Here is a 24,958-nt window from a genome sequence, read left to right as displayed (position 1 = left end):
AGTTTGCCAGAGGTTTCATGATAGAATTTGGCATGAGTTACGAGTGTATGATCCAGCTGAGTTGACCTCTATTTGGATGCTGGAGATGATGTATGGCATGATGGGGTAGGAGTAGTAATGTTAATTTTGCCTTGCAAGCATAATCTCTGATTGATTTTTAAACTAATCATTAGAAACCAAAAGGATTGTCACTACTGATTCTCCTCCCCGTTCTCTCCGAGTTAGTGAGTGACCACCTAAGCAGTTTTTGGCACTGAGGACAACTGAGGAGGACAGAAACCAGCTCCCGCTGTTCATTCCTGCTCTCGCTCTGCAGGAGAGAGTTTCGAAGACCGAGTTGTCATCAATGAGAAAAGCTTCTGCGATGTTGATAGCTGATGTGTTTTAAGAGCTGCTTTCTTCCTGCCCCCCCTTCCCAGCATTTTTTGGGGGTAAACTTCTACTCGCAGTTTCTGCCCTGTCAGCTGTGGATACGGCAAATGGCAAAGCAGCTGCTTGTGTTGCGTGCCTGTAGTTCACAGGGCAACTTTTTCTTCTTGGAGGAAAGTGGAAAGCCTGAACAAGCATATTTGGCTGGTATGGAGAGAGCGTGGGACTTCCCTAACCCAGGTGGAGGCTATTGAACAGTGCTAAGTAGACAAGCTGCTTGCTGCAATAATAGTTGGGAACCAGTTATGATTGATGGCACTATTTAAAGGATGTTCTTTATTGATTTTTTTGACAGAAGGTGGGTGGGTCGCTATGGTCTCTCACAGTATTCCCCTCTTGTCATAAGCACTTGCAAGGAATGGATCCTCCGGTGTTTGTTAGCTGATCAGAGAACAAATGGTGGCCTGTGCTATCCATCTTAGCAGAGTCTCTCGGCTGCCAGCCTGGCACACTGTGCTCTTGACAGGAGAGCAAGCATCCTGGGGGGGAGATTCACAGGTTTTCTTTTCCTACGGTGCTTCTGAGAAAGAGGAGTAAAGATTTTTGCCCAGCTGCTACTGCCGTTACAGGTCACGCTTGCTGATAACGGTGGGGGTGTACGTACCGCGTACCATCGCTGAAGCTGGACGTGCTCCGGGAGAGAGCGGGCGATGTAACTAATGTGGTTTGTCTCTTCCCTCTCTCCTTCGGTCTGTGAAGGTGGGAGCACGTTCAATAGATTATCTTGCCTCGGTGCTGTTTTGTGTGTTATCAAATCCGTATGTCAGAAAGGGCAAGATGAATGAAATGTTCTCTGTGCTTAAAAGAAAGAAGTAGTGAGGTCTGTGATGGCATTTTGTTGCTGCAAAGAGTTTGTTGCATGGCTTTCGATCGGTCCTTGAGAAACCACCGTGATGGATATATGCCTGTAGAGTTGTTCTATTTCCAGCAAGGTATGTCTCTTGTCTGTCCCTTTCTGTTCACACTGGGACATGAAACCGAGATGACACTGGTGGCACTAACAGGTAGATTCCTGCTTGATGGGGATGCACATGTTTAGTCATACTGACAAAATGTCAATTATTTTTTGAGATCTCAAAAGTGGTTGAAAAATGGTAAACTAAGAAGCTGCATGTCCAGCTCTAGAGATACAGGAGAAACTGTGCTGAGTTAGGTACCATGGTATTTTTGCTCCAGGCTACTCCCACATAATAAAACATACGCGTGTTCATCGGTTATAAAAATTACCACCCAGATCTAGCCTCTGCATAAACCTTTTCAGTATGTGTGTGGTGTAAAGTCTAAGGCTGCTTTACGTTTCATCAGTGAAAAAACAGCATTGTAGCAGACCTTCATCTACAGCTAAAATGTGGTGAGCCTTGTTTCCTCATTGGTTGCTTTAAGTACTGGATGTGAATGAAAAATGGCAACAGAAAGTGAATTGAGGGAAGATGGAGGTGATGCTTAGGAAAAGAAAAATGCCTAGTGAAGGACAGGTTACTTAGATAATGCGATCAGATCACTGTGTCAGTCTTCAGGTTTGGAGTATGTCTGGGGGTCTTGTAACTCCTGAAATACCTAACTGTGCTGCAGAAAGCAAAGAAATGCACGTAATTCTTTTCCCATCATCTGTTTGTCAGGAGATGGAATTTCATTTATCAAAACTGGGTATGACCATATTTTGCTGAGTGTCTATGGACTCTAAATTTTATGTCTCCTTGGTATAATATTTTTCCCAGAAAATGCTACCCTTTGCCTCACTGCCTGGAGAATACAAAGACTGAAGGCTGCACAGCCAGGTTTCTTCTTCCATCTTTAAGAAAATAATGTAGTTTACCTGACATAGCACCACAATGCCTTGGCACATGAGAATTTTTTTTGCTTTACTTCTCCAAAACACCACGTACATTTTGTTTGAATGAAGATTAAATTAGTTTTGTTTGATTTTGAATATTTTCAAATATTTTTTAAAAGGAGACCTTAAAGTGGGAATTATTTTGTTCTGGGAAGATAAGAAAATTTAGAATACTTCACAAATAACATTTGGATGCTTTAAAATTTTCCTGAAACAAAGAACTTATTAAAGTCCATGTGAAATTGCAAAATACTTCTTCAGGGAATCTACGTTTGTGTAGAATAGAGTTTGGTTAAAAACCAAAACATTTTTTGCTTCGTACAGTGTACTGGTTTCAGTACTGGTTTCATGCTAGTTATTTAAATCTGCTATGGCTACACAGGAATTTATTATACACTGTGTATTTGAATCTGTAAATCTAGAAGATTGCAGCTGATGAAATAGCACTATTATTTGGCAGAGAAAACATTGGTGTGCACTAACAGCATGAAAATTACTTATCATTTACCACTAAAACAAAACATTTATATGCAAATGAATGTAAAAAATAGACCTACTTTACCCATGAATGATTTGATTCCTCTTAAGAATTATGCCTTTTATCTTAATTTCATCTTCTTGCCATTTCTCACACAGAAATCCTTTCCTTTGCCCTTATCACTAGTCAGATCTTAAAACTACTTTTGTCACTAATAGTGAATATTAGACTTAATCATGGTAGTGCTAAATGAGGAAGGCTTCATTTTGGAATGGGGATTTGTATGTGGTGGAGTTGGGATTTATTGTTAATATTCTGCACGCTCATAGCAGAAAAATCACTTATCCTTTTTACTATTGCCCTTTGCAAGTTAAAGTTCTGCTTATTTATCATCTGCTTTCCTGTCTTCAGCCTGAGCTAACTCAACTGCAGAGAGGGAAATCCTGAAGTCCATCACCAGATCAATAAAGCTAAGGAGTTAAAGGGTTTCTGATAGCTCATATTGATTGCATTGAAAATGTTTGTTGCTGCTGTTACTAGATCTTTTCCACAGAACTGCAGTAAGCCCCCTGGTCTGCCAAAGGCAGTAAATATGTCTGTATGCAAAGGGTGAATGTCCTTCCTTTCACCTGCCTCAAGAACCAGTTATGGATCCTAGATACTTTTCTTAGTTGCTTTTTTAGTTTGGGCCGTTTGGAGTTTTGGGCAAGTACGAAATGCATGCCCTGGTACACAGAGTCATAGCATGGTTTGGGTTGGAAGGGGCCTTTAATGGTCCAACCCACTAGATATGAGCAGAGTGGATAAAAGGGGCTGTGACAATGTAAAATGTTTTAAAGAGGTAGTGAGTGTGTCCGTAACAATCTACTTCCTTTTGGGTTTTTTTGTGTGGTTTTTTGTTGGTTGTTTGGTTTTTTTTTTGTTTTTAGACTGCTGGTTAGTTGTTTAAGACTTTGTGAAATGCATGTAACTGAATACGTAACTGATAGTTTGAATTCTGGAGAAATAAGAGCACTTGGCTGGCTACGGACAAAATTTTATGAGAAGGCAGAAAAGCAAAACATTAATGAGCATTTGGTCTTGCAGAGTCTGCTGGTTGAATAAGAGTAAGAAGAATAGTTTAGATAATTGCTCTATTAGTGCTACAAAGCATGACCAGGACTTGGCTTTTTGATGCATTGCTTGCTTGTGCTGTAGAAAAAGAAGGGCAGTTTTCAGGAAAGGGGATGATGATGGTTATGAATCTTTCCCGGGTTTTGCAGCGCTATAACTATCATGCAGCTGAGGTGTGGTTTTTTTTTTTTTTTCTGACTGTAAACATTTAGGACAAATATTTATACTTTTTGAGACCATTTGCCTTTTAATCAGTGTATGTTTAATAATTACAGTAAATGATAAATGTCATGTGAGCTATCTGGCTTTTTCTCCTTATCTGCTTATTCTTTGTTTATGGAGCAGACGTGTAAGGATCATGTGTTGTGCACTTCTAAATTACCCCATATGTCAGTGCTATTTGAAGGAAAGATAACCTTAGTGTTGGCATTTCGTGGTGCTGGAAGAAGGGCCCTTAGAAGTACGTGTTGGAGGCAGATCTGGTGAGGTAAAAGTTGCATAGGGCACCTGGCGTATGGCGGGCTGTGTTCTGTTGCTTGCACCTTCGGGATGGTAAGCTGTCTGCCTCATGCTTTGGGGGATGTGATCAGCCAGTGTTTTGGAGAATGAGGTTCAGATGCGTTTTGTTCCTTGTTTTTAAAAACAACTTTGGAGACAAAGGTTGGAATTTCTCTTGGTGAATTCTTGCCCCCCCGCCCCCCAAATTTTGAGGTGTGGTTTTGAAATGGCTGCCACATGCCGTGGTATCCATGTGAGGCTGTTTTGATCATTCATTTAAAAATTTACCCAGGCTGCCTGAGAACTGAGGGCTCTCATGAACTTTACTGTTTCCAGGTTGCTTGTTTAAAAGCAATAAATAATACATACAGAAATTATGCTCAAGGATTAAATATGGAAGATGAAAGCACTGAAAAATAGTGAGGAGCAGAATTAAGCTTGCCTGAGGTTATCCTAAGTCCGTTTCTCAGCAGTCATATGCTATTCTTACCTAAACCTCCTGCATTCAGTCTGTGAATAAGTAGAAAAAGACTTTTTCTAAAGTTGCATTAGAGAGAAAACTTATGTTTTCACCCCTGTGGTTGTTATCCGTATTACTGAGAGATACCAGGCATACCTGAGAAGTTACATTTCTTTACATGTAATTTATTATACACCGCACACAATTTATTACACAGTACAGCTATCTAGACTATAGTGTTTGTCTTTTCAAAAGGTTGCCATTTTTTCCTTCTTTTAAAAATAACGTTTGTGCGTTTGAGGACAAACATTTGCCAAAGGAAAATAAACCTTTACGTTCTGCAGTTTATTCAGTCATGGTTGCCTTCTCCAGAGGGGCAGCAGAAATTAATCAATGTAAGCACCGTTATCTGCTCTGCCTGCCTGGAGAAACTTTTTATTTTCCTTTTTGCCCCCAAGCACCACTGTTACAGTAGTATCTTCAGTTCCCATCTTGTGTCTCTCTGGTAAGAGTTAGCACTGGGTGCTGCATGCCTTTTGCTCCACATGGTTTCCAGCAGCTTTCTGGGCTGAAGAGAAGCAGCAGCTCTTTAGGGAGGTGGGCGGAGGGGCCATATGCTCGTTTCTCTATCTTGGATTATTGTAGGAGTCAAATGATGTCATTGAACTTGATGTGGCCTTTGTGCTTGGAGATGTAGAGGCATTTGTGGCTGCGTAAGAGCTGTGATCAAGGCATCTGTTCCAAGGGGTTTCTGGATTTGTTAATGGGACTGTGGCTATGTCTGTATTGCATATTGAGGTGTGTTTAGATCCGGACGTCTTTTGGTGTCGGAGCTTGGCTTTTTTAGTTAGCTGAGATGTCTTTGCATTTGCAACGGGCAGCATAAAAATACCCTAACCTAAAGGTCTCAGCAGCTTCTAGACACCCTGTCTGAGCCCGCAGAGGCAGTTAGCACTATATGAGTTAGGAACACTTTACTTTTTAACCAGTGCTAGCAGTGTGAGGTGCCTTTCCCTGCCAGCAAGTGTTAAGTGAATTTAACACAGGAAAGAGATGAAATGAGCTTTGATATTTTTTTTAATTTTTTTTTTTTTTTTTAAATTGGAGGGAGGTGGGGGAACAACAGATGAACATTGATCAAGTTAATCCAAGAAAATTTCACTTTACTTCCAAAGTTTGGTTACTGAACGCTCTTCCTACCCTGTGGTGCTGGTGTAAGGGTGGGCTGGCAGAGGGTCTAGGCTGGCTCTCCTCACCGAAAAAACCCAAAACTCATCAGTGATGATTAGAGCTGCTGCTTGTCAGTGTGTGAAGAAGAGAGCTACAATTCATCACTCACACTGTTATGTGAAGCCACAGAAAAGTAATTAGCAGGTAAAATGTCTATTAATAGCTCCCACCACCTTTAGTTCGAACACCTGCTGCCAAGCTATTACTCTGCGTAGCTTAGCTTCATCAAGTTCTTGGTTTGTGATTGCCAGAAGTGACTGCATTAGAGCCATTTCTGTTGAGGCGGGGTGTCTCTGAAGAGACTCTTGCTCCATGGCCTCTCGTTGAGAAAGCAGATGCGTAGACTTGCTTCGCTTCTCGTCATCTCTACAAGCATGCAGAGATTTCTTTGTGGTTCTTTTAGAGACTGTGAATTTATTTTGGCTAATGAAAGCATAACTTGTGTTAGCGCCGGCGAAATGCAGAGTAGGGGAAAACAAAGAATTGTCTCCTTTGCCTGCAATTATCTTCTTACGGTGCTTGAAAATAAACGCATTGCATTTCTAAGAAAACCGTATTGTTAATAGTATATTATTGCATATAAAGTATGATTAAACTTGGCAGTTAGTATTTGAGCAAGCTTTTTTCCAGTATTAGAACGTGCAACTCTTTGTTCGTTTTTAATGTGGGCCAGAAATATTAGTGATAAACAAAGTGGGGATTTTGTTAGCTTGGCTGCTGTTTCAGGATCCTTCTACTTGAAGGCTTCAATAAACACAGTTGCCCAAAAATATGTTCTGCCTGAAATTTATCTCTCTATATTCCATCCCTGGCTTTATCTGTCTCCTATTACAGGTGGAGGCTTTACCAAAATCAGTGTCATTCCTCACGTAGGACTGAATTTTTTTACAGAGCTTAAGTGTTACAGTTGTCCCTCAGTTTTTTTATGTTAAAGGACACACACACATTTGGTGAATATGTGTGAAAATAAACTTTGTATCTGTTAACGCTGTCTCTTCCTTTCCACACATCTGTCGGTGAAAAAAGACATCTGAGGAAGAGTGCATCTGTAGGTGGCTGTCACTTGAAATGTTAACCAGAGGCCACTACACTTTTATTGGAGCTGATTTTCTGAAGAAGCACATCCGTAAATGCAGCCTATTTTCCTGCCATAGAATAAATTTTTGAGTCTCGTTTTGCTCGGTCCGCAGCGTTTCAATATTGCAGGTTTTCTTTTTGCTGGTGCTTCCCTTTCTGGTGGGACTGGAAGCCCGCACGTCGCTGTGGTGGGCACGGCACACCAGTGCAGACTGGTACCCAACGCCCGCCTCTCCAAGGGGATGAGGTACACACAAGGTGACGAAGCGGGCGATGGAGGGAGAGAGCGGGACGAAATAATTTGGGGTTATCGAGGAGGAGCGTTGGGATCCAGCCTAGGCCTCAGCGCGGTCTCCCGGGCTCCTTCCCCATGCCCCCCCCCACTGCCTTCGTTTACCTCATGTGGTTTGAAGGCGAAGCGCAGTTTTTGGATAATCTCGCTCGGCTTCTTAAGAACAGCCCCCGTGACTTGCCAAGTTCAGCGTTTCGGCTGTCAGAAGGAAGGAAACCCTGCGAGGAGCCCCCGTGGCCGGCCTGCGGTTTGCGGTCACTCCCCCCGTGTTTGGGGGAGGTGAGCGCCGTGTTGTGTGGGGGCCGTGGGGCTCGCTCGTGGTGGGGCTTTGGTTTGGCTGATCTGTAAGACGTTTTGTGTGACGTGTCTTTCATCCGGAATATCTTTCATTTGTTTTTTCCCCCGTTAATTTTGCCGAAATGAGCTAGATGCTCAAGAAGCAGGACGCAGTAAGAACAAACCTGTTGGTTCTTTTTCCAATTTACTCCTACCCAGTCCTTGATCTCCATCGTGCTCTCTCAGCCACAGCAACTGCAGGAAACCGCAGCAAAAACCAGATTTATTTTTATCTGATGTTTATCTCTAATTTGGACTGGTTTAGTAAGTTATTAGTTAGGAGCTGTTTAGCTGCATAATAAAGTACGTTTTACTTTTCCATCTCCGTTTATTTTTTTCATCTTGTAATTTTTTATTTATAACCTAACTCTATCTGTAGTATAATTGCTATCGAATATATACATGGTGGAAAAGTCACTGCCCAGACATACAATTTGTCTAACTGGGAACGGAACATGGTGGCAGAGGATGGCACCTGTGCAAAAACCCTTCCAACCCAAACCGTTCTATGATTGTATCCCTTATCCCATCTCCTCCTTGTGGACGTATTAGCATGGGGACAAAACCGGGGGCCTGGGAGGAGAGCTGGTGAGGACAGCGTGTGTCGTTAGGAAGTAGATTTTTCTGTGTGCAGCTTTCTGCATCCTACTCTGTCATCACTTGTGGTAGGAAAGTAAGTAGCCCTTTCCATCGTCAACTGAACAAGTTGTGAGCACCCCGTGTTATAACCCTGTGATGTGATTAAGGTGAGGAGCCCCTTCAGAAGTCCTATCTTTCTCTTACAGGAATAATAAGCCTAAGTCTATGCAATTGCTTATTCCTTTACAAAGGCAAAAGAAGACCTCTTCTGAAATAACTAATTCTTTGCATTTGTGAGAAAAACAAATCTATTAGAGAAATAACAAATCACTGATGGTACTATATTATATTGCAATTGAACATTAAATTAGGGCATTCTCCAGTGTTGTTTCAGCAACATTTGTATATTTGAAGGATTTTCAAGTACTATTTGTTAATATTTCTGCATAATTATTTCAGTCTGCTGCACAGCTGAGGAATGCAATTTAAGTTTAAGGGATTGACTCTTAAATGGAAGCAAAGTTTACAACTTGACTTTAGAAGGGCAACTTAGACATTGAGCAGAGTAGCACTGTGTTCTCTGGTCTGTGATTCTGGTGGTCCTTTACTGCTAACAAGAATAAAAATAACATAATGAACATGCTTCCTCCACTGAAACCAACAAAACACTTTGGTGTCACACTGTGTCCGTACTGCATACTTCTGCTAATTGCAAGCCCTCTTGCCTAACGTGATCTTAGGAATCGGTGTGAGTATGGACACGAGGGACTGATCCCTCACCATCAGATCTACTGAGAGAACAGTCTGATCTACTGAGAGCGATGCACTGGCTTTGAAAATCAATCTTCCAGACTAGTTTTTTTTCTTCATTTTGAGATATTTTTTTTTTTCTCAGTGCACTTAAAACCAGCTAGAAGATCACTCATAATTTTTATCTTCTTTTGTTCTATTTTTATGCACTTCAGAAACAGAACATGCCATATACATTTAAAAACTAATGAGTGGGTGTATTTCTACCTTAATTATTAGGAATGGTTAAGTTTTGAAGCAGAAGAACAGTTTTGCTGTTCTCGGTACTTCATGTTCAGCTGCAAAGCTAACTTTCTTTTCTTTGTCTTTTTTTCAATGCAGAACTATGGTTTGGAAACAGAAAATCTAAAAACCCTTTCTCACAAACTGAATGCATCTGCCAAAAATCTGCAGAACTTCATCACTGGAAGGAGGAGGAGTGGTCACTATGATGGAAGGACCAGCCGCAAATTACCGAATGATTTTCTGACGTCGGTAGTGGATCTGATTGGAGCAGCTAAAAGTCTGCTGGCTTGGTTGGACAGGTAAAATCTCCCAAATGTGTCACAGGTAACCAGATCATGCACACACACAAAGCCCAGCTTCTTTAGAAAATGTAACATAGACATGGAAATAGAAGCAGAATTAATTTACAAATTCTGAGTGGATATTTGTAGCAATTTTTTCTTATTAAGTCAGCATGCAATTCAGATAGCATTTCAGTACAATACTTCTAAATGCACTGCAACCCTATACATACCTGGAAATGCAATATAGCAACAACATGATGTCATTAGGTTATATATGTATTTTATTATTAATATAGAACAACACTTTGACCTGCATAACTCGGGTTCATTGCTCTGATAGTATCAAATTCACAAAACTGTGATCATACTTTTCATTATATAGGTGTCAGTGTATACTTCCAGTGTGTGTGTGTGTCTATACATGCGTGTTGTGTTTTAGGTTTTTTTAAGTGGCAGTGAAATAACTCTGAAACTGTAGATGGAATTGGAATTATGTTATACTTTTACCTCTATTACCTAGGAAGTATGTGGCACCAGGATTTAAGTGCTCTGCTTTACTGTATCTGTAGTGACATTTATAAAATGCATCACAGTGCTTTTTTTAATCAGCAAAAATAAAATGCTTATCTTGATTTAAAGGCATATCTTATTTTGTATCCAGTAGCTGAAGTTTGTTCAGAGCATGATCTTTGTGTAATTTTTAAAATCCAACAGAATTATTTGGATTTACTGCTGTGGGTTTTGTTGTGTTTCATTTTCCTGAGGAAAACTGGCTTTTGTCCTATAAATGATTTCCATATGAAAGGTTTAGGTGAGGCATGAATCTTTTCCATTTCTTAAGCTGAACTGCAAACTCTTTCTTTTGTTCAGTAGATTGCAGCTACCACTGCTGCTTCTTTTCTCCTCCCTTCCTAGCCTTTCCACAAGTTTCAAAACCGGACTATCTAAAGTTGGGCTTCTGAATATCTATTTAGATGTTTAACATTCGATGTGCAAAGAAGCAATACAATCTCGTGGAAAGAGTTTAGTATTAAGACTTGAAAAATGGGGAATGTATTTTTAGCTCTGCCTCTAGCCTATTGTTGTTACTTAGAAGACCTGTAGGCTTCACTTTTTCTCCCTGCGAATCATTTTTGGCAGAGAATAGCATACCATTCTGGGCTTTAAAACAGAATGAGCACTAGAAAACCATGTTCTTTTGCATAGGCAGATCAGTGTTCACCACTTCTTTCTATCTGGAAATAACCTCGATTTGTTTTCTCATTGGAATTGTGGCTAATGGACAAAGACTGTTAGTTACAAAGATGAATTTTTATTTTTTTGTCATAAAATAGTCTGGTATTAAAAGTAAACTTTCACATGTATATATGTTTAACACATTGGAAAACAATGTGGTTTTGGCATCTCAATATGAATTTAGTGTTTGAACTTCAGGAAGAAAGTAGTTGTTGATGCTAGGAAACATCTGCATCTGAGCACTAATGTGTCACTGTAGTACTGTGCACTGCACCCAAATTATGGACTGTTGGTATTAAAAGACAAATCTAGTCTGTAAAATTTGTTTGTAGCTCAGAAGTGTGTTGAGAATTACCTCTTAGTAAAATTATGTTTACAAAGGCAGCTATATTGTATTTGTCAGAGGTAATTCTGTTAGCAGGTTTTAGTGTTGGTAGGGGAAGATATCTCAAATAACGTCTAAAAACATGCATATCGATTCTACTCCCAGTAAAATGCAAAAGTTATTTTGCATTTATCTGAAATGACAGCTCATCAGACCCAGAAGTTCCAAGAAGTTAAAAATGAGGGCAGCCATGGTGGTAGCCCACTTTAGCAATGCTGTCTTTAGTATCCAAATAAGGCTTCCTAGAAGTGGTATTTCAATTTCGTACAGATTTCTGGGAAGGTCCTTTTGAAGATCTGTGTAGCATAAACACCTGGTTCTGGCAAATGTTTTCTGTAAGATTTGGAGACTTTTCTGATTTATGAGCGTGTGGGTGTTTTGGTTAGGTTTGTTCTTCCTTCGCTGTGAAGCCCCCAGATTAGGATGAAGGCAGGCCAATGACTGGATTTTTCTTGGGAAGTGGGAATGCCTGGAGATCAATAGGATTCTGCTTATTGTATTCCTCCTAAGGAAGGAGCCACTAGGGGGAGATAGAAAGATTTTAAAAATAAAGTATTTAAAGTCGGGAACATGGATTTAACTTTATTCTGCACAGTTGTTCCTATTAAATCTAGGCCCCAAATCTTAGTTTTTGGTTGGTTTCTAACACCGGTTCCATCTCTGGGGTGTGAGAGAGGGGAGAACAAACCATTAGGAGGAATGAAGTGGCTATTAGGGTTATCCACCCCATTGTAACAGCCATACTAGGCTGCCCCTATGCAGTGTTTCTCAGGTCACATCTAGAAAAAGCAGCTAGCAGCAGCTCCAGTTTGCATAGAAATGCAATGATGTGTTTTTCGTGTGTAGGGAATGGTGACGACTCCATACAACTTGTGCTTCACTTGCTGCTCTAGCGAGCTCTCTTTTTACGATGTTTCTGTAGGACACTTGCAGTCTATAAGGACCTCGTTAGGCCAGGCGCAATTATCAAAAGGAGTGCGAGAGCTGTGATTTGCTGAGTTACTTTCACTGTGGCTCTTGCAGTGCCACTGCGCAGGGCCGATCCAAGGACGCTCTTTGTTCCAGGTCTCTGCCTGGAGCAGTCCTACTTCCAGATGTATGTCAGAGATTTGAGTTTTAATGAAAATTAGGGTAACTTTTATTGCCAGGCTTTAAAAGTCTTCTGGTTTAGTTTAATTCAGGAACTGAAAAACTTAGTAGAGAATTCTAGCTATTTTCAAAAGAGGTTGGCTGATGATTTTGAGGAGCATGAAATAGCTCTCCAATAATGTCCTGTAAAGAAACTGTCATCACACTAATAGATTATGTCCTTAAACTTTTTAGACTTATTCTAACTTTCTTTTACTTTCTCAGCCCACAAAATCTATCCTCTCTTCCAGAAGACTTAAAAAAAAGTTTTAGCTTAATAATGTTTTATTTTATACTCTTTCCCTAATCTTCAAATTCTTCCAAGCCAATTTGCTGATGAGATTGGTGCTTTATTGAAAAAACTATGAGAGTCATTTGTGAAAGTATGGTGCATTTCCACTTGACACTCCTAGGCTGATGGAAAACCACACTTTAGGCTATAGCAACAAACTACTTGCCTGATGTTCAAAGCAACTTGACATCAGAATGTCTCCAGTGATACTTCTCGGGAATTAAAGAATGATATATACAATCATCTAGGTGTTCTAGACTTCCAGTTAGATCGTTGGTGTTATTTTCAGTCTTTATTCCTGTAATTCATTAAAGTTGTATTCTTTGGAATATTAATATATGCCATCTTTCTGAATCTTCCTTCTTCTCTGATGTGTCAGATTCCTGGAAATTCTTCTGCCCTTTATAGGCCTGATGCACTACATCCTGGGGAGGAATTTTTTTAAATGTATAATTAAAGTAGGATTACTGTTGTGAGTTCACTACTGTGGATCCACAACATGAATGCCTTGCAATTTTGTGGCATAAAGCTATCTCTAACCTCATAAAAGTGTTTTTTTTCTGTACAGTGGTATGTCCTGTACTATCTGCACATTTAATTGAAATTGAAATTAGGCATATTTATTTCTGTTAATCCCAGGTAAAGTTTTGTCCTAACAACACATATTTACAGTCCACCTGAAAACCACTTTGTAAAAGTGCTGCTTTTTGTGTGGATGTGTTGGTGTTCACTGCCTCTCTGAGATTTCTGAATTAAATATACATCATCCATCTGTAGTGTCCTTGATCTAAAAGCACCATGAACAACTAAAGGATGTTGAGAATCAAATTACTGTTTTCATCCTTACAAAATTTTACCATGCCACTGGTGAAAACGTCTTCAGTGACACCAGTGCAAACTTCCCAGTTTTGTCCAGAGGCAAATATGAACTGAAAAGCGATGATATTATAGGGATTCCAGAAAATTCTTCTGAGCTCCAAGTTTAGAGCATTTAGCAATGCTTATAACTAACTTTCTCTGGTTAAGACATAGCCAGCTCTTGTACTGTACTCGCATCTCATTCTTTTCTCCTAAGTTGCTGCTGTCTGTTGATTGTACTACTGAAATTGTGATGAGTCCTGAGTGAAGGGTGCTCGAATTCATCCAATACTTTTTCGCCCAGAACTTAACAAACCATCTGACAGACGGACAGAAGGTTGTATTTTCATCAGAAGTTGGCAGACCACTGAGTGTTGAGTTTGTCTCCTAATGAGTCAGAGGCTGCTGCAAAGTGAAGGCGGCCTTGGGAGCAAAAGCATCTTCTACAAACCCTTCAAGCACCCCATTTTCCCCCTTCAAGGTCCATAGTACCTTGTATGTTTTTCTTCTGTGGGACAGCTAGATTTAACAGGTAGAGCTCATTCCTATAGTCGTAAGTGGGAAGAACCGTAATGCTCTTTGTGGAAGAGGAAGGATCCTGAGGGAACCTGACCTGGGGCAACATTTGGCGGCAGCTATAAACTATAAAAGTGGACTTAGAGACTGAGTGAGGAAGGGATGGTTGTTCTTAGGGCTTTAATTGAGTTTTCACTGAAGACACAACTAAGATGATGCGGTAGTTTATTTTTCAATTAAGGATTTAAGAAAATATAATCAACTTACCATGAGATAACTACTACAAAATTTTGCGTCTGTTGTTGTGTCACAGATTTTAATGGTCGTGAATTAGGATTTGTCAGGGAACACTGGATTATTTTTTTTTTTTTTTAGTGTGCTGTTTAACTTGGCCATCTGTGTGGGCAGTGATTCAATATGTCTTTCACAGCAGCTCTCCTGTTTTTCACCCTACTACTACCCCCTTTTTGGAAATAAAAACCTTAAACTGCTTCTGCAGATTACACTGAAGTCTAAGTAGTAGGAACAAAGAGATCTTGTGGAGATAGATTTTGTATTCAAGCATTTCAGTGCTGTGGCCAGAAAAAAGCTAGCAGGCTGACAAATGTGCACCGGTCTGATTAATTTACCGCTGCTGTCTGGATACATGAACAAAATGGAACAAGGAGATGAACAAAAAGCCCAACTGTAAATAGAAATTGTTGGTCATATAAAAGATATGGGTCAAATTGCTGACAGTAGCAACAAAATGCAAGATTTCAGAGTAAAAAGCCTTTCTGGCAAGTCTAGGTCTGCTTTTAGGACCATTCACAGTGGTGGGGTGTAATCGTTTGACTTTTACCCCCAGGTGGGCAATTCATTTTGGCATGGGTTTAAATGTGCTAATTTTCTGTGAAACACTTGTATACATAAATCCTATTAAGTAAGGCTAAAATCTGCGCCTAAAGTTAAGGACACTGGAGTGCTTCAGTGGTTAAGTCTGGACAGCAGAACAGGACCTCCAAGACTTGCTGTGGGCTACGGAAACTATTTTGGTGATGTTCTGTTGTCTCTGGAGAAGTGCAGCCTGCGATGCTGTAAACACTCTTTGTTTAGGAATGAACAATTCTAGGTGTTCAGTTTCAGCGTGCGCTTTAAGCCCGCTTTGTCTGAAAGCGCTCTGGTAGCAGAATGCATTCCCCACTCAAAAATGGATCTCCCCTTTTTCCCCATGGTGACATACACAATGCATACATTTTCTTCCTCTGTAGGTAAAATGTGTCCAGCTGGATTTCTTTGTCTCATTGTTTTCGGTGAATAAGCCTTGGTGATGTTTATGGTGTGACTGTTTTGTAGTTTTAAGTAAAGAGGAGCATTCATTGGGAAAATTACGCTTGAATGTTTGCAGGCCTATAACTTCTTACTTGCAAAGAAAGTGTTACTGGTTTAGAGTCTCCTTTATAAGAGACTTCACGCAGTCCTGTTAGCTGTGCTTGGTTATTGCTTGTCCTGACAGGGTAAGTGTGGTTTGCACACAAGATGGTGGGGAAAACAAATGAAAAGCCTTACAAAAAGAAAGCAAAGAGTTTAGCGATTCTTTACTCGCCACACGAATAATGCACTTTCTGTCAATTGGTTTTCAGTCTTAAACCTGTAAATCTTATGTTTCCTTTATGCATTTCCCTTTATGCTTGTTTGAATGGTATGCCAAACCTGTCAGTAAGTGCTGCCTAAGAATGCTATGGTACTTAAGCATATTGTGCTACTGGAACAGCTGTAAATGTTTAACAGAGCACTCCTTTAAAGAATTCCTTTATCCAGTGTGAATTTTACTGCATTCCTACCTGATTCTACGTAAAGCAGTTACATTAGAAATACAAATAAAATGTTTGTTTCATGAAAGCCTAAAAATATGAATCATAGACGCATTTGGCACAAATATATATGCAATGATATTGTACATTCAGATTTTTATTTGAGCTTAATGTGTTACTTTTGAAGAATGAGTTATATTACTGATTTGGTTACCTCTCTCTTTAAAAAATTTTGGACTGTTATGTTTAATCAAACTGCTCTGAGGATGTTTTGCCTTGTTAGGATGCTAAAATAAGTATGGTATTGGTTTTAAACCCCTCACAATTTCTATTGTTATAAAATAGCTCAGTACTACAAGTAGTGGTGAAATATCATTAACTTTTATTTTGGGGCAATGCTTTTACTAACAGCAATCTGCATTCGTTCAAATTACAGTGAAATAGTTATTTCTGTGTATCATTTTCCCCTAACCAAATGCTACATGAAGCAGACAGATGAGGAGGTTAAAGCATATGAGACCAAAATGTTGATGATGTAGAAATGCCGAGTGTATGCATCTCCTTCACAATACCAATCTTTTTTAATTGTTCAGAAAGGATTTTCCTTCATGTGCAATCAGTAGCTGTGAGTATTAATAGCTGTTGAGTTGTATTATTTCTTAATTCTGTGTGGAAATTAGGTGTGCTATATTGATGTAGCTGGTTTTTCTACCAATCCTTCAGGGTGGCTTAATTAACTAATGTTAGGTAATATAGGTTTTTTGCATTCTGAAAGATGCTGATACTGCTAAAGACTTTTGTTAGATTTCAGTTCATAAAAGTGTGTACAGATATGCATGTGTGTTACAGCCTGCATTACACATGTATAAACAAATTTGTGTTTCAGGGGTGGCTTATTATTTATCTCAAATGCTGGTTTAAATAACATGAAAAGAACCAGCATTTCTGTCATACCAGGTCTTAGGGACACCTTATTTCCTATAGATTAGGGTCTTGAAGTTGATTGACTTTAATGTTACAGTAGGTGCTTACTTTTTTTTAAGTTTTGGTTTGTTTTTTTTCCCCCCCCCTGTGAATGAGGTATTTGGAAGCTCTTCTTCTCATTGGAATCTGTGTCTAATAAGGTGCAGGCTCACAATGTGGGTTTGCACAGTGGAAAAATTAAGAGGCTCCCGCTTTTCCAGCTGATCACAAAACATGTATGAACTTAATTATCCTTGAAACCTATTACCCACCCATTTGTGAAAGTGGTTTGAAAATGGCTAATGGCTTCAAATGTTAGAAAGGAGAAGGCAGGAGAAAAGAAGGGAGCAAGAGCAAACGTACCCTGCACGTGCGTGCAGCAGCATTGATGTGATTGCTTGTATCTCCTTTCCTGAAGATATCAGGTGTAGAAGGGGTAGACAAAGAATGGAAAGGAGAAACCAGGAAAGGTCTGGAAGAGGAAATGAATGGAAAGGGCATGTGGTCGGGTAGGGGCACTGTGGGGCTCAAAGGTGTTTTCATGTGGGTGTTGCAAAGGAAGAGAATCCCAGGGAGGTTTTAAAGGAAGAGTAAATAAATTACAGGAGAAACTGAGTAGAAAAGGTTCCACGAATAGGGAAACGTATGTTGGAAAAGGTCTTGGAAATGACTGACAGGTGGGACGATGGGACACTGAGGTCACGGTCACAGCAGGAAGTGAGGCAACATGTGGCCCCAGTCCAAGGCTGTTTTTCGGTTCTTGTTTAGCTTAAAGAGCACTGAATTGGACAGCACACGTGTTGAAAATTGCAGTTGTTCTCAGGGACTTTTCTTAACTGGAGCCGTAGGAGGTACCTGAGACTTCAAGGTATAAGGGACTGTGAAGGATGTGGCGTTGAAAGAAAAGAGTAGAAATTGGAAGCTGATAGAAATGGCTCAGCCAGATCAAGGAAATAATTTTTAAAAAGTAGAGAGAAGCGGTCTAATTAAACAAGGAATTCCTTTTACTTGGTCTGTGTCTGATGCCTTGAGAAGGAAAGTGTTTTAGCAGCCAATTGAAAAGTTACAGTGCATGTAGGCTTTATTTGCATTTATACATATTGTTTCATCTGTTCACAGTCAATAATATTGAGCTTTATTAAAATTACAATCAGTGGATATATTATCAATGAAGAGGGTTTTTGTCAGATTGGTGTTTCCCCACTGTCTTTTATGAAATCCAATCAGTGATCCTACAAGGAAGTTTCTGTTGATATTTTGGTTGAAACTGCTGGTATGTTGTTATACTAAGTCTTGCTGGACTTTTCACTGTTGAAATTGAGGCTTGGGATGTAATACCAAAATACATTTCCTTTGGTGGTAAATATTTAGAGAAGCCTTTACCATTTCCCCAGCTGCTTATGCAGTAGTGGCTGTATAATTGTGCCTGCAGATTGCCTCCAGGGAAGTGGTCTGAACTGGGGAGAGGGAGGAAAGGGAATTACAATTTTACTGGTTCAATTTACAGCAATACCCCAGAGAGTCATCGGCAGAAACTGATGTGAGGGAGTCGATTTATAGGCTACAGAGAGAGCTACAGGGGAGGCAGCTCGAGGACCCCTTCTGTATTCTGCAGGAGCCAAGTCCATATAACATGGAGCTGTCTCCTTATCTTTCCAAGTTGTGAAGCGCTTTTCAAAATATTACATATTAGCTATAGATTTTTAGTAGTCTTCTCCTTCCTGCTGGCACGCTTGCTGCCTGCTTCACGTGCTGTTTTCAGTAAATCTTCACTGTGTAAACTTCAATGTAACAAAAATGAGTAATGTCTCAGTCCCTTTGCCTGTTCTTCAATGCCAACAAAGTTTATTTGGGGCATTTCTAACGATCTTCACTAAGAGCAATGAGGTAAAAATGTCATTATTTTCCTTGTGAACAGTGAAACCAAACTAAATTGTAAAAGTATGTGGGAAGATGATGCGGCATTAGAAGCCAAAGCCTACCATGCGATTTTGTTTAGAGAAATGCTGGAGGCTTTCAAATGTCAGATAGATTCCAGTTGTGTAATTTGAGGATCAAATTGTATTAACATCCATACTTAAAGTAAAATAATACCATTTGCTGGCTTGCTTCCATCAATCTTCACTAAAAGTGAGTTCATAAACGAACATGACCTTTTTAAATCGAGGTTTCAGGTAGATTTCAGAACCCCAACAGTTACAATTTTGAAACGAAAAATATCAGTGGTTTTGTACATCTTAGCTAATGTACTGTTTTAAACACAATTATGGTTCATAACCAAGCAGTTCAGTTACCTTTTATCCTTCAACATGCTCACGCGTCTCCTGAACTTCAGTGATAATCTGTCCGTGTGTCCGTGGGTAGGCCTGCTGTAGTGTGTACCTACTGTACAGTTGCCATGTACTGCATAAAACTTGAATTGTGAGTATATGTCTGTGTCAAATAGCTTTTATAAGGCACCTTTTGGAACTTAACCCACATGCTGTCTGCTAAGTCCTCGCTCTCTTGTTGCTTTTATGTTTCTTAAACTCTGCAAGCTTCCAATTTTTGTACTTTTTATTTTAAAAAGAACGTACTGCTTTTCTCCGTGGAAAATATGGGCAGAAAGTACGTGTTGTTGTATGATGTATTACATCAAATTAAAGCTTCTAGACTTGAGTATGCACCTCAAAGTTCATTCTATCCTATGAGCCATCAGGGCTGGGCTGGGAGCCCTGGAGAAGGAGGAGGGCATTGGAAGAAGCAGGAGAGGAGTTCCCATGGGTTTGTTGATGGACAGTTCCAAATCTGCCTGCACTAAAATGTCAGTAATTCTGCATATGGAAAAGAAATCTAGAAACCTATTAAGAACCAGTAGAACTATATTTGTAGCTCTCATTTGGACATGCTTATAGCAGAGTTCTTTGTAGGGGAAACCTGTCTCTAGGCTTAAAAGAGGAAGGCGTAATACTGATTAGCGCTGTAAAACTCTTAAAGGTGTATGGGGAATATGTATGCTCTAAGAAGTGATGAAAGAAGGCAGTTGGGGAAGGGACTAGTCACCCAGCTTAATTTAAAGGCAACCACACTTAAAAGTATTGCTTAGAGACCTTGATCTATTGTTAGTTTATTCAGATATTACAGTCCTTGCGGTTCTACCACAGACTTGTAGTACAGAAATCAGATGACTGCCAGCCTCACTAACCAAATACATTTTAGCCTCCAGAAAGCAGGCAAGCCTCTAGGTAGGCAAGCATTTTAAACATCGTAACCTGAAATTTCAAGGTATAGATACGTGTAGGTGACTTCTCTGAATGCTGCATTGCACTTTTCATTTCACGAAGCACTTCTGATTGAAGTACAGTGTGGGGGATGTGAGGTTGTGCCTCCAGATTAGCCTCTGCAGCTGCTTCTTAGCGTTGATGCATCTCTGGCTCTAAATGCTATTCTCCCCTTTGGATAAAGATTTTGCTTCTTCTGAGTCCCCTTAGCACATTTACCAGATATTAGATCAGGTCCCAAGAATCCCAGTGAATCAGCCAAATGCTTTTCTGATCCGAGTCACATCTGGACACCATTCATATCACAGGTGGAAGCGGTGCCTCTGGTTGCCTTTATGAGGGTATTCCCAAACAGATGCAGAAGGCAGGGTGGTTTTTTTCTGGGGGAGTGAAGGCAGTCCAGAAGTAAACTGGAAGGCTATGAGAAATAATGCTTTTATAAATGGAATTTCTTAAAGAGGAACTTAAAAACTGCAAAACCAAGGAGAGATGAACATTTTCCATGGATACGTATCCTGTATTTTACAATTTAGTAGTATATTTTGGGTATTCTGTGTGCTTTTAATATCTCGAGAAACAATGTGTATTAAGCGCATTGTGCACCAATGAAGCAAGTGGGCATATGCTAGTGCTATTCAACATTTTTTTCTTCTTTTTTTTTTTTTTAGATCGCCTTTTGCTGCAGTCACAGATTACTCAGTAACAAGAAATAATGTCATACAGCTCTGTCTGGAACTGACAACAATAGTACAACAGGTATGAGACCATCTGCTTAGCAATTTATTTTTTCCTGAATTGTAAATGGCCATTACCTTGCTCACACAATTCTGTGTTGCTCTGTCTATATCGTTGTCTAACAAAAATAAGGGGATACAACTACTTAGTAAATGCTTTATAAAAATTCTGCTTCCTGGTTTTGTAATACTAGTTTGGGTTGTGCTGTGTATATGCCTCTGCATATCTCAGTAGTAGGATTCATCTTGGGTTCTGCAGTCTAATATCATCACTATAAATTTGTGAAATCTACTTGATAATTTGCATATTTAATTTCTTATACTTTGTCTTTAATTTTTAATTAACTGTCTGGTTCAAAAGGTCTGTATATATTGGACTTTAGTCATCTGCTCTTTCATACAATTCATAACAGGTGTCTAGATGATAAGATGACACATGTCCCTGTGAGGCTAGGATATTTTGAATACGTTTTTGTACATCTACCCTCAAGAAATCCAGAAGTAGGTACTGAGAAGCACTTGCTTAACAGGCTTCATTTGGGAGTGCGGTCTAGAGAGCCTTCCCCACCCTTTTGTTGCTTCTCAGTGCATCATTTAGGTCTGTCCCTGTCTTTGCCTGTTCTGCTAAAAATGAAGAGACTCTTCTGCTGCGAGTTCAAACTACTGTTGATATCAAATTCTGTAGAAATAACCTAGGAAGTTGAAGTAGTTCTGTCAGTTGAGCATCCTCATTTACCCCGACGCGCGCATTTCTGAGAGCAGTCTGCTACAGATGACTGTGAAGGGCCTTGGTACCATCTTCTACCGTCAGTTGACCAGGCGGTGCAGCAGTGCCCGTCATGCGGAGGGAAGAGGGGCCAGGGAGGGTTCAGCGTTCTCCTGGTGGTTCAGCAACGGCAGAGGGAAGGGACCGCTCTGCTGCGCAGAAGTTGGAGGGAGCGTTTGCACTTGAGAAGGTGGAATGGAGGAAAAGGGAGAGAGTGGGCTAGGAAGGAGCACTGAGGAGACTTTTTCTGGTTTTTAGAAGCATCGCTCTGAACTGAGCAAAGCTAAACTCCTCCTGTGGCTTCTTGGCATGACTTTATATGATGATACTTTTATAAGAAATACATTTTTCTCTGACCCTTTCATAAATGTATGCGACACTGATAATTAGTTGGGTTTGCCTCCCACCTGAGTTGGAGAAGAGCAGTATTGCTAGTCCCGTGTGTTCAAGCTTGGGAAATGAAAGTTTCTCAGTTTTCTATATTATTATTAATGATCAATTTCCCTCCATTATGTGTGGGGTTTTTGATGTGGAAACAGAGCATGGGCTGTTCACTCCCCATAGGCCACACAGCGAGGGTTCCTGTTTGCTTCCAAGGGCCGAGGGGTGCCCCACCAGTCCCATCCTTCAGCCGCACTGGGCTTCTCGCCATCACCCTGCCCCAAACTGGGACGGAGGTGCCGGCGGTGGTGGCTGTGGAAGAAGAGCCCGGGCCTTCATTTTCTTGGCTGCCTTTTGCATGGCGTGTTTTTTTATCTGTTGTCCCGTGGCTTGTTGTGCCCTTGCTGAGCTGTGAGAAGGGGTCAGTACTGTGAGGGCATCCCTTCCCCTTGGCCAAACTCTTTGTTTTCCACAGAAGGAGCTGTGCATCGCCGTCTAGTTTTTCAGCTGGGGGGGAAGAGCCACCTGATCCATTTTCATGTGTCCACTGTTAGTGAGAAAGCGGGTAGAATATCAACCGCTGCAGTATTTGCCAGGAATTAGCTCAGTATCAGTTCATTTTCTCACAAATTCATCCCTATCCATGATACTGCTAATTCACTACGGTGTAGGTAAATGCTTCTCTATGTACATTTTTCAGCGTGAATGTGAGCAAATGTTACTATTTAATACCTTTGGAGAGCAGCAGATTTATCTTCGCCAAAACTGACATGATTCCCCAATCAGGAAACAGTTCAGTACGTGAATCCATACTTTGAAATCAAAAGGAGCGTTTATGTGCCTAAATTTAAGCATGCTCTGAAATTGAATTGGGCTATAGTCAGAAGAATGATAATGAAAAATTCCATTAGTAAGTAGCCCCAAACACATGTGGTTTGATATCTACTTAAAACAAGTGCATTCCAACGTAGCATTTCAAAATGTCTTTGCTGAGCTCTTCTTTTATACGATCACTGAACACACTGAAAATCCTCATTGTGCTTTCTTAAGGTTGTAAATTGAATGTTTCAGTATCACCTTATCAGGTGTTTTTTCTGTTGCAGAATCCGCTTTCTTTTGTATGCAAAGTACTTTATAGTACTTCACTAACTTACAATAATTTATAATTTAATTACAAAAATTTTTTTCATTCGTGAAAGATCTACAGAAAGCAATGTTACAATTGTTCTTGTAACAGTAGCTAACAACAGATTTTTATAAAGCTTCATGTTTTATTAAAAAATATACAGTCTGTACATTTTTTTTACACCTTTGACTTTTTTTTTTTAAGGCATTCAGTCAATTTAAAAATAGAACTCCAGTATTCACCTCAGTAACTGAGCACCAGCAGGATTGAAAACTGGGGTTTTTGTGTTAAGTTACAGCCGACTTTCAGATTTATTAACCAAAAATGATTCTTTAGTCAAGATGGAGGAAAAGTTAAAATTAAGCTGGCTTGCTTGAATTATTTTGCACGTTTTGAGGCTAATTGTAATGTCAGTGTTTCTTCATAGAATTAAGTGTTGTTGGGTTCCTCCCCCGCCCCATTATCAGTGCTAAATGGATAATGAAGAAAAAAAATGACAGAATTATGTCTCTCTAAGTATCAAGTCTAAAAAAATCTATTGAGTGTCTGTGCTTTAACCTTTAAAGAATTAGAAAAGTTGGAGTTATAATACCTACTTAGAGACAGACTTTGGAATAAAATGCAGAATAGCACATAATTTGTTTTAACAGTTTCATTTCCTATATGTGTTGCACATTGCCCAGGACCCAACTAACAGGCCAGCGTGCAGTGGATGGAAATTTGCCAGCGGACACAGGTCCCTCAGAGCACTGCAAGTTATTATTGTAACCTGCTTTGCATTCACACTAATCATCTGCTTCTATGCAGCTGTTTTATTTTGGCTTAAGGATTCCCACCCCCACCCCCCCCGCCCTCCCCTTTAGGACTTTAGGATATTGTTTCATAGGCACTTCCTGCAGGTTTTCACTCTTAATACCATCCTCCTGGCTGATGGCTTATTTAATTCAGGGCTTGCATTCTTGTTTCATTTTTATAATCATCTCTTCCCTTGCAGCAGAACACTGGAGGGGAAAAAAAACCCCGGATTTAAATAACAACCAAATCCATGGACTATCATGATTTTTTGCTACTATTCCCTTGCACTCCCTGCCTTTCTCTCCTACGCCTCTCTGCCTCCCCACAGGAATCAGAGGCTGAGCATTATCTGTACTCTCTGTTTATACTGCAATAAGTAAAAAAGGCCTGCTCTTTCTCGGTGGTACAAGATGGGTGTTAAAGGGATATGGGTGTACAGGTTGAGGAGGGGAGGGAACGTGAGATTGTTTTGGGTTGTGCTTTTTTCCCTTTTGGTTCATTCATTAATTTAGATTTATGTTGACAGAATTGTTCCAGTCACAAATGCCTATAAGGAAGAGCAGTGGTGACTCCTTGTCTTTATGGCGTTCATGAAAATCTTGCTGTTGACTTAGTTGGGGTGTTCTGCTTCAGAGAGTGCCGGGGACTGGTCCTTTTGAGTGTGATTGTTTTGATTTAGAAAGGTAGCAGTAGCTACAATGATAACTGTGAGGAATAGAAGATTTATTGCTTTCTTAGGAAATCTGTAGGTAGCTTTTATTATCATTCTCAATGCTTTTATTCCTCAGGAACCCATTAAGGTTTCACTAAAGAAGTTTTCTTCTTTAGAATTAAAACCCTGGAAATCTTGGGAATATCTGAAAAGTCTAATTTTATATTGACTTTGTAAGTTATCAGGCACTTAAAGAAAACTTTACTGCTGAACACCGTAGTTCTTATTATTGCTGTTTAGTAGTGATCATTAGTAGCACTCATCACGTATTTTTTACTTTCCTTAATCAGCTTTCACAATGATATGCTGTGTTTGTTTAGTTTTAAAACCACTGATGTTTATCTCGCAGCTTTAATGTCTTGTGGGAT

General features: G+C 39.9%; 1 protein-coding gene across 8 annotated transcripts in view; it reads left to right on the top strand.

Moving 5' to 3' along the window:
- CNKSR2 (connector enhancer of kinase suppressor of Ras 2) overlaps window positions 1–24,958 on the top strand; it is a 212,888-nt gene that overhangs the window by 38,015 nt on the left and 149,915 nt on the right. For 7 of the 8 annotated variants that reach the window (XM_049835197.1, XM_049835195.1, XM_049835198.1 and 4 more), the window contains exons 3-4: window positions 9,458–9,660; window positions 20,745–20,832. In XM_049835197.1, the coding sequence (XP_049691154.1) occupies window positions 9,458–9,660; window positions 20,745–20,832 (291 nt within the window). Of the gene's footprint in view, window positions 1–9,457; window positions 9,686–20,744; window positions 20,833–24,958 lie in introns of those variants that run through there. The other variant, XM_049835202.1, reaches the window with a different exon arrangement.

This window comes from Accipiter gentilis, chromosome 32 (genome assembly GCF_929443795.1).
Source record: "Accipiter gentilis chromosome 32, bAccGen1.1, whole genome shotgun sequence".
NCBI lineage: Eukaryota > Metazoa > Chordata > Aves > Accipitriformes > Accipitridae > Astur > Astur gentilis.
This window is presented reverse-complemented; position numbering and strand designations above follow the sequence as displayed.